Source organism: Hippopotamus amphibius, chromosome 5 (genome assembly GCF_030028045.1).
Source record: "Hippopotamus amphibius kiboko isolate mHipAmp2 chromosome 5, mHipAmp2.hap2, whole genome shotgun sequence".
In the NCBI taxonomy this organism is placed as follows: domain Eukaryota; kingdom Metazoa; phylum Chordata; class Mammalia; order Artiodactyla; family Hippopotamidae; genus Hippopotamus; species Hippopotamus amphibius.
The window spans coordinates 32,275,836-32,286,361 of NC_080190.1; the positions used below are offsets into that span (position 1 = coordinate 32,275,836).

The 10,526-nt window shown below is 37.1% G+C and overlaps 1 protein-coding gene across 3 annotated transcripts in view; it reads left to right on the top strand.

The window, feature by feature from the left end:
- Positions 1-10,221, top strand: part of ARHGAP19 (Rho GTPase activating protein 19) — a 55,604-nt gene extending 45,383 nt beyond the window's left edge. For 2 of the 3 annotated variants that reach the window (XM_057735495.1, XM_057735496.1), the window contains exons 9-12: positions 1,818-1,916; positions 6,123-6,233; positions 6,770-6,848; positions 9,899-10,221. In XM_057735495.1, coding sequence (XP_057591478.1) covers positions 1,818-1,916; positions 6,123-6,233; positions 6,770-6,848; positions 9,899-9,954 — 345 coding nt within the window. In that variant the 3' untranslated portion in view covers positions 9,955-10,221. Of the gene's footprint in view, positions 1-1,817; positions 1,917-6,122; positions 6,234-6,769; positions 6,849-9,829 lie in introns of all 3 variants that reach the window. The other variant, XM_057735497.1, reaches the window with a different exon arrangement.
- Positions 10,222-10,526: the final 305 nt, after the last annotated feature.

Consider the following 10,526-nt stretch of genomic DNA (forward strand, 5'->3'; position numbering starts at 1 on the left):
TTATTTTTTTTTATACCTAATCTTAAGCATGGGGCCAGACAAAAACAAGTGCTCAGAAAATGTTGAACTGAGCTGTTCTTAACAATTGACAAAGTCCTTTAAGAGAAATATTCTGTCACTTTCTTTGAAGTTACTTTGAGATCTAGCAAATTGTGCTATGACTGGAGTTTTAGAGGGTGTTGGCTGAGTAGTAGTATAGATTTAAAGCAGTGTAGTGATTTCATTCTTGGTAGAAACTAGTCCAGTAATTCAAGTAGGACAGGTATAAATGACTTCTCTCACCAAGAACACTGAGGGTTAAAGATAATACAAAGGAAAAAACTAGCATTACTTTTGCTCTTTTTAGAAAAATAGGAAATTATAGAGAAGGATTAAAAGAAAATAAATCACTCATCCTACAAGTGTTTACATATTGGGTATTTCTTTACATATTGGGAAAAAGACTATTGGTATAGTCTTTTTCCTGTGGATATATTTTGCCATAGTTATGATCATACCATATACTTTCTTTTATTTCTCCCTTTTTCATTAAACATTACAGCCTAAGCATTTTCTCATGCTTGCAAATTCCTTGTATACATTTAAAATATTGCCATTTACTTTTGAAGAAACTATAATTTTACTATTCTCCATGATTTTATATAATTTATTCCCATGATTATAAAAATAATGAATACTCACTACAGAAACATTGAAACCTCCAGAAGAGTGTCAAGAAGAAATTAAAAATCACCTATAATCATCCATAGATAACTACTGATAACATTTTGGAGTATTTCCTTCTTGTATTTCTTTCCATGATCCTATTTTTTTTTTTGTTTAATTGAGATCATAATGTACATTCAGTTTTTAAAATATCCTACCCTTTTCATATAACATTATATCAGAACATTTTCTGTATCATTAAACATTTTTAATGGTTGCATTATATTTTATTGTATATACCCTGATGTATATACAGTTTGTCCTCTACTGGACATATTGGGGAAATTAGTTCAGTTTTTAGTTTATACATTTCATAAGTATTCTTATTGCAGATTATTTCCTAAAAGTGGCATGACCAAAGTATATGCATTTTCTGGGGGGAGCTCATATAGCTACTAGGTTTCTATTAATATATAAGTCCCTCCTTTCCCCTCCCTATGTTTTTGCTCCCTAAAAGTTGCTGAAGTTGTTTTGAATAAACTTTCAAATTTGAAATAATTTAGATTTGGAGAAAAATTGCAAAGAGGGTATAGAATTCGCACATATCCTTCACCTAGTTCCTCCTAATGTTAACGTTGTCAAAACTAAGAAATTCACATTAGTACATCACTGTTAATATTACTGACTTTCTTCAGATTTTACCAGTTTTAACACTAATATCATTTTTCTGTTCTAGGATCCAATCCAGATATCACATTGCATTCAAACACACATACACACATCCTCTCTCTCTCTTTGCACTTTATTTGTGAAAGAAACCAAATTATTTGTCCCCCACAGTCTGGATTTTGCTGATTGCATTCCTGTGGTATTATTTAAGATGTTTCTTAGTCCTCTGTATTTGCTATAAACTGGTAGTTAGATCTAATTCTAGAAGCTTGATCTGATTCCAATTTGATTGTTTTGGGATGTGTACTATTTAAATTAATTTAACTTACCCTCAGGCTAATTTAATAAATTTTGACTTCTTGGTGGCATGATTTCTGCCTTTGTGATTCAGATTCACTTATTCCTGGATTTTTCTGGGTATTTACACTTAGCTGTTGATTGTCACAGAATGCTATCTCTTGATGGGAGACTACTAACAAAATGTTCTCTATGTTTTCTTCTAGTTTAATAAGCATTCTGGGACCCAAACACCAGGACGAGAACCTCCTACTCTCCACGTGAAGAAGAGGGCCCGTTCACGGTCCTTCAGTGGCCTTATTAAGGTAGGCACGCCGTGCTGTCATTTTCAGTGTTGATTGTGAGAGAATTTAACAGTCTGACTCTTCTTATGCATAAACAGTTTTCTTCTGTTCTTTGGGATTCTATGAAAGGTTCACTTATAAGGGGAAAAGGGTAGAATTTGGAAAAGCTTTTATTTTCCAAAGCATTTTGCTTTGTTTCAAATCAGAGAAGGGGCTCTATGATTGGAGAAGTAAGGGGTAAAAGAAATAAAGGTCCTTTTTTCTCTTCTGGGGCTGAGGACAGAGTCCTCATTCCTGAGTAGAGAGTCTGTTTTGCTTCATGACCTGCTTTGTGCTACATACTTCATTGTGCAATTTGCTAAAGCTATAGAGAAATGAGAAAATTGACAGAGACTTGAAATGGATTTTCTAATAGGCTGGGGAGTTTTAGGAAACTAAAATTTTGTGTGCTTAATATTTTGATCATTTGTTTTATTCTCTTCCTTTGTCTCATATTCATTAAAAATCTTTTTAAAACAAATACAATGTATACTTCTGTGCCGTTGCTACCATCCCCGTAGATTCAGTTTTCTTGAGTCTTCTTTGATGATCTGAACTTGTAGGTAAGGGATATTGCCAGCAGGTGGCAGTAGACAGCTGATTATGGCGTTCAAATTTCCAGGCATAAACAAACTAAGGCAAGGTGCTGTTTAGCTAACTTGGAGGGATATTAGCACTGTTCTGTGTTTCTACAGGTTTTCTTTTTAAAGTTTAAATAATGTTTTAACATTATTAAAATTAATAAAGCCAGAAACATTAAGGAGATCTTCGCTTAGAAGTTGTGCTCTAAAAAAAACCCCTTGTTTCATATATGTGTGTGTGTGTATGTATATATATATATATATATGTGTATATATATTTGTATTTTCTTTAAACTGTAGTTGTTAGCAGTTGCAACTTCATCTGACTCTAATTTTGGTTGTAGTTGTTACCATTAATAGAAGTTAAGAATTCACTCTCAATCCTGATCCACTGGGGCCAGTAGCCTTGGGACGTTAGGTTTGCCTGACATCAAAATTTCATTTGCTGTTGGGATTTCCCTGGTGGTCCAGTGGTTAAGAATCCACCTTCCAATGCAGGGGACTCGGGTTAGATCCCTGGTCAGGGAATTAAGATCCCACTAAGCCTGCATGCTCTAGAGCCTGTGTACCACAACTAGAGAGCCCATGAGCCGCAACTAAGAACTAATGCAGCCAAATAAATAAATACTAAAGAAAAAAAATTCATTTGCTATCAACAGAGTGAAAAGGCAACCCACAGAATGGGAGGAAATATTTGCAAAATATATATCTTATGAGAGGTTAATATCTAGAATATAAAAAGGACTCTTACAACAACAACAAAGAAAATCAATCCATATTAAAAAATGGGCAGGGACTTCCCTGGCAGGCCAGTGGTTAAGACTCCATGCTTCCACTGCAGGGGCACAGGTTCGATCATCCCTGGTTGGGGAAGTAAGATCCTGCATGCTGCGTGGCATAGCCAAAAAAAGGAAAAAAAAAAAAAGCAAAGGACTTAGACATTTTTCTGAAAAAAATAAAAAAATGCTCAGTATCCCTTATCATTAAGGAATGCAAATCAAAACCACAATGAGATAACAATTTGCACCTACTAGGATGGCTATTATCAACAAAACAGAAAATAACAAGTGTTGATAAGGATGCAAAAAAATTGGAACCCTTGTGTACTGTTGGTTGGGAGTGTAGGATGGTGTAATCACTATGGAAAACAGTATGGCGGTTCCTCAAAAAACTAAAAATAGAACTACCATATGATCAAGCAATTCCACTTCTGGATATATACCCTGAAAAATTGAAAGTAGGGATATGAACAGATATTTGTATACATGTTTGTAGTGGCATTATTTACAATAATCAAGAGGTGGAAGCCACCCAAGTATTCACTGATGGATGAATGGATAAACAAAATGTGGTATATACGTACAGTGGAACAGTACTCAACCTTAAAAAGGAAGGAAGTTCTGACAGAGGCCATAACATAGATTAAGCTTGAAAACATTATGCTAAGTGAAATAAGCCAGTCATAAAAGAACAAATATTGTGTTATTCCACCTATATGAGGTATCAACAGTAGTCAAATTCATAGAAACAGAAAGTAGAATGGTGGTTGTCAGGGACTAAGGGTCTGGGGGAAATTGGGAGTTAATGTTTAATGGGTACAGAGTTTCTGTCTTGGGAAGATGAAAAATTTCTGGAATGTGGTGATGGTTGGACAACAATGTGACTATACTTTGTACTACTGAACTGTACACCTAAAAATGGTTAAAATGATAAATTTTGTTATGTGTATTTTACCATAATTAGAAAAAATTCCCTTTGCGAGAACCCTGGAAATGTTTTCACCTGCTTAGATGTGGCAAGTAAAATGAGCATCCTTGGTTCATTTTACTTGAAAGTCTCATTGCCTCTGACTTCCCATCATAGAGATGACTGGTAACTAGAAAATTTATAGTCAAATAAATGTTTCTCTACGTGTTATTCAAACATGTTCCTGTAATTGAAGTTAGATGGGTATAGTTTTTTCTTCTGTAGCTGGTTCTAGAAGTACTGCTAATTGTTGCTTGAAATGTAAAAATATAGTGTCCTCTTGGCAGCTGCCCTCTTCTTTACTGAGAGAGAATTTAGAACTTTAGAATTATAGAAGAGCTTATAATTCTATCAGGAGAAGACATTTTAGAACAATAATTTTAAACACAATGTTAGCAAGTTTTATAGGACAGAAGGGTAAAGTATTTTCATTATAAATGAAGAGACTTTCAAGCTAATAATAGATGTAGGTTTCTGCTTGATAACAAAGGAGTAATGAAATGTCTGTTAAAAAATTCACTGGAAACTTTATAGGTAGTCCTGTGGCTCTTGGCATCCCCAGTTCAGCTTACTCTGAGGTTATATCTGACTTCTGAAAGGAAGATATACTGGCCTTATTTTCCCAGCACCTCTGTTTTAGCTATTTGATTTCTGTCCTGCTTTGATACCTTTTTTTGGCTAGACTTTTTTTCTCCCAAATTCCCCTCGTGTAAATGATTTATTACATCAGAATATTCCTACTAATACTTTTATTACAAAGTTTAATGTTCTAGTTTTGATATACACACACACACATATATTTTTGGAATTCAGATTTATTCTCTAAGGAGAAAAAAAGAGAAGATTTCTTCAAAGATGGTAGAATTGTCACTGTCAGCTCTTACAGTAGGTTACATCAGCTTTAAAGCTGTTCAGGGATGAAAGGGCTTTTGGTCTTGCTCTGAATGTCAGTATAGTCATGTGACCCTTTTAAGAAGGCTCATACCCTCTAATGGCTATACTAGAAACTCCAAATTTTCTTTTTCTTTTTCTTTTTTAAATTAATTAATTTATTTTATTGGCTGTGTTGGGTCTTTTTTGCTGTACGTGGGCTTTCTTTTTAGTTGCGGTGAGTGGGGGCTACTCTTTGTTGTGGTGTGCAGGCTCCGCATTACTGTGGCTTCTCTCATTGCGGAGCACGGGCTCTAGGTGCGTGGGCTTCAGTAGTTGCAGCACATGGGCTCAATAGTTGTGGCTCACGGGCTCTAAAGCTCAGGCTCAATAGTTGTGGTGCACGGGCTTAGCTGCTTCGCAGCATGTGGGATCTTCCTGGAGCAGGGATCGAACCTGTGTCCCCTGCATTGGCAGGCGGATTCTCAACCACTGCGCCACCTAGGAAGCCCCAGAAACTCCAAATTTTCTAATCCTGTATAAGGAGGAGATGACAGGGAAGCAAAATCTTAGAGTGGACCCAGTGTAAGTGTCTTTTAGTGGGGAGGGGGAGGAGGGGACTCTTAAAAACTGCCAGAGACAATATGTCTTTGGGGAAAAAATTATACTGGTAGGTAACTGGCATTTCTTTTATGGCCTGAGAAGCACTGTAATTGGCCTGTATTAGTTGGCTTAAATCAACTATAAAGTTGCTTTTAACATTTCAGCCCTTTAAATGGTTTAAAGAGGAATAGCGATCATCTAAAGAAAGGCAAGGATCTCAGGTTTTTTTAGTAACGTGCTTTGACCTCTCTTGTGTAAGATGCCTGGGGGAATTTATCAGAAAGCCAAGATTTTTTAACCTAAGAAACTGTAGTTTTGACGGCCAGTATAGATATAATATAGATATAGTAGATGTTTATAAATCAAATATTTTCTCTTCCTAAATCAGCGGAAGGTCCTGGGAAATCAGATGATGTCAGAAAAGAAAAACAAGTACTCTACTCCGGAATCTGTAGCCACTGGTGAATTGAAGAGAGCCAGCAAAGAAAATATGAACTTAGTAAGATACTATTCTTTGCACTTTCTCTTTGTATGTGTTCATTTGTAGAAAGGAAGAAAATTAATATACTGCCATCTGTCTTACTGTGTTTCTTTGGGCCATTCAACTATACCTTTTTCCCAGTCTTTTCATTTATACTGTCTTCCTTCTGTAGGTTTTCACTGATTCATTGAGCAAACACATTTTGAGTTCAAGGAGGATATAGCCAGTCATAAACAGAAATGGTAAATGCAGTGAAATAGCTCCACACTCAAAGTGTTGGACGGAGCACTTCTTACTGGGAGATTCCACAGGGTGGGTAATATTTGAGCCAGGCCTGCTTGGCACAGCATTACCCGTGCAGTAGTCTTTCAAAATATCCCAGGAAAAGTTACTTCATTAAGGCAGCAATAGAACAGTTAAGATTAATGAGATATAAATACGTTGGTAAAATTTCATATTGAAATGGAACAAGTAAATAATTCCTCTGTTAGTAAAGTCTGTCTACAGGAATGACATTAGGACATTTAAGCCATTATAAAATTTTCTTGTTGCAGTTATTTTCTGACTCTCCAGCTGTCATGATGACACCAACAAGACTGAAATGGTCTGAGGGGAAGAAAGAGGGGAAAAAAGGTACTAATTGTATTTATTCTGTGTGTCTTAGTGAATGTAGTTCCTTTGTATAACTAGTTAGTAGCATTTTTTGAATTCCCAGTGTGGTATGGTTGTAGTTAGAAGTGATGTAAAAATTATAAGACTGGGTCCTTGCCCTTGAGTTCATTTAGCAGATGGTTATTGAGCAGCTACTCAGCACTGTCCCAGGTGCTGAGAGGCAGAGCTGTGAACACAGACCCACATGGTCCCTGCATTCTTGGACAGATGGGACACATGTGAAAAATATCTTAAGAATACTTGTTAAGCAAATTAAAAGCAAGTGTAAATTAACTTGTGAAACAAGTTACGGGAGTGCTGAGAAGATGCTCAGTAAACATGGAATAGTTATGTTCCTTTTCTGTGTAGACTTTAGCTTTGTTTATTTAATAAAGCCTTCCATATAAACAGCTCATGCTGAAGGACCCTGGAAATCATATCATATTTAGGGTAGAAAGGATTATTTAGTGCTGGGACTTCTGATTGCCTCAGGCTCAGCTGGTGAAGGGCAGTGGCTGCTGTGCGTTCCTCTGAGGAAGCCATGTGGCTCACTGGAAAGGCTAGGGGATTTGTAGTTAGGCCTAGTTTGAGTCATCATTCTTCCGGCCTAGGAAAACCACTCATTCTCAGCCTACTTCCTCCTCCGAAAATGGGGATAGTAGTTATATCTACTTCCCAAATTTCTTATGAGGCTCAGTTGAAATAAAGTTTTGGAAGTACATGGTGATTGTTAAAGCATTAACAAGTTGTAGTAGTTGTTACTAAAGAAAACTGGGTGATGCTTGGTCTTGTTTTATAAGGCTTATGCGGTGGATGAAGCGATCTCTGGTCTGATATGCTCATTTTACCACTGAGATGTGAACATAATAACTATTTGAGACATCAGCAATAGAAAGAGAACAAAAAGCCCAATCCTTATAGATAAGTCTTTATTCTTTTCTAGGAAATTAGATTTCAGTATGGTCTTCTTTCTCTGGAATGAATTATCTGAACTCTCTTTTCTTTCCTCATTGCCTCTGACTTCTAGCCTGGGCTGTCTGATTGAGGCAAGTTCAGTGTTTGGATTGTGTGTGTCTAAATATTTCTACCTGTATCTTCATAAGTCGAAACCAAGCATAAGTTATTTTTGAAGGATGCATTGTTTGTATCAGTTACACCTTGTCTTGCTTTCATTTTTGAAGATAATCAAGAAATACTGTCTTTCTATGTCAACAGCTCTACTTTTGGAAGAAAGAAATGCATTAAAAAAATAAGCAAGTTTAATATTTTACCAAGAAGTTTTAGAGCAGAGATTCTTCCTGTTAACTGGACTTCCTAAGAGCTCAAATAAAGTTCCTGGTATTGTTGATGGAATTTTATGTGTAGGTGCATATGTACATTTTTCCAGAGGAGAGATTATATAGTTTTTATAAGATTCTCAAAAATGTTAGGGATTCAGAAAAGTGGAGGCCCACAGATATTGCATGACCTCCCACTGTATTAAGCGGTGGCATTTTCACTTTACCTCTCCCTGCTCACTTCCTCTGTCTGGGAACACCTATGGCTGTCATGACTTCACGCTCTTCTTCTTCTCCTTCCTCTTTAATTTTTTCCCATCTCTGCAGTGCTTTACTATCATCTGCCTCCCTCTCCACCTCTTCATGTTCTTCAGTGCTCTGTCTTAAGTTCTCTGCCTGTTCCTGCTCTAGCTTTCCACCCTCCTAGCAGCTTGGTCTACTTCTGCGGCTCAGTTCTGTTCTCTGTTTGGTACCCACTCCCAAGCCTGCATCTCCAGAGCTGAACTCTGTTCAGTCTTCAAGCCCACAGATCGAAGTGCCATCTATTTCTTTTACGCAGTGAATACGATCCTGGATTTTTTTGATGGTGATTTTGTAAAAGTAACAAACATTTTTTGAGGAAGCTAATGCGGTTTCACTGTCATCATCAGCAGTGCACTCCCCAAGACCTTTGTTTAGCATGGGGTGTCTCAGTTGGCACTATTGACATTTTAGATCAGATCATTCTTTGTTGTGGCGAGCTGTTCTGTGCATTGTATGATATTTAGTAGCACCCCTTGTCTCTACCCACTAGATGCCAGTAGCACCCTCCCCCCAGTTATGACAACCAAAAATGCCTCCAGGCATTGCCACATGTCCCCTTCAGAGGAGGGGGCAGAATTACTCCCTGATGAGAACTGCTGATTCAGCACCTACGTATTAATGGGCATAATTTTCAGCAGTCAGAAACTTACCCGTTTTTCAAAGCCCAGCCTAAACCCTACACCTCCTCTTCGAAACCTTCTGTGGCTAACCCAGACAGATATACTTTTTCCTTTGAACTCTTACTGACATTGCTAAAATGTTGACATTTAATGTGATTTATCATAGTTGTTTACTTCACATGTATTGTCTTACCTCTGTAGCTGGTTTCTCTTCTGGAAGACAAAGGCTAGTCTTAATATGTTTTTGACCCCCGCCTTCTTCTCTTACCCCCATGAATGACTGCCTTGCATCCTGTAGGCATTTAGTAAACATTTGCTGGTGAGAGGTGTAGTGGTGGTAAGAACAAGAGCTTTGCATTCAGTTAGGCTTGGGTTCAGTTCCTAGCCTGAGTAGCTATATATCTTAGGGCAGGTTCATTTGTGTGGGCTTCAGATTCTTCACTAGTTAAATAAGAGCATTACCTCATGCACAGGCTGTTGTGAGGTCAACGAGACAATGTACATAAAGAACTGAGAGCAACATCTGGCATAAAATATGCACTTAGTAAAGGTAGCTGTTATTGCCATTAAGATGATTTAATGAACTGAGGTTAGAGCAAGAGCACAAAGTGATGTTTACTTGGTGGAGAGTAAACGATTCTCAATTAAACTCTTTAACCCTCAGTTTGTAGAAAATAATAAGTATAGAGTTCTCTAGCTTTTAGGTGGGATATTTGCAAAAAAATATTTATAAATATATTTAATGCTCTTTTTTCTCTTTTAGCCTAGGATTCCTCTGAAGGATCCAGAGGTTTCCTGTTGTCCACCCAGAATTTTCTCTTTTGTGGGCCAGGTGCCGTTGCCGCTCACAGAGAAGCTTGGACTTGCAGCTTCCTTGCTGCAGGTTGAATTGTGAAAGCCAACTAATCCTGTGACTTGACTGATACCTCTAACCCTGCTCAGTGGGTGATGTCTGCAGACTCTGCCTGCTGAACCAGTGCTAGTGACTCTTTCTCTTTTAAAAAAAATGTAATGAGGAAACCACTAACCAGCCAAAGCAGCTTACACAGCACAGTAAATTAGTGGAAGCAGGCTCACCCCTGTGCTCATTCCATGTGTTTGTTTAGGCAGATTCTGTTTTTTAAAAATTTAAAATTTGTGCTCAACTGCCAGTGATTTTTTTAAAAAGTGCTATCAATCCTAGTGGATTAATGTTATTTTTAACTGATAGTTTGGGCTTTTCTCTGTTTTGATAGTGTTGGGGGATATTTTGGTTATTGTTTCTTGTTTATATGTTGTTTATTTATTTTTTTAAAAGCCATTCTTTTGGATAGGTAATTGAAATGGGCTCTAAGCCAAATGTCTTTCCTCTCTTTTCCACCTTAAGCTTTGGGAAAGCTATCTTATGAGGCTTTACTCCTCAATACCTATTTGTGTCCAAAGAATTTATAGCTTTCCTGGAAATTTTTTATTATTTCTTG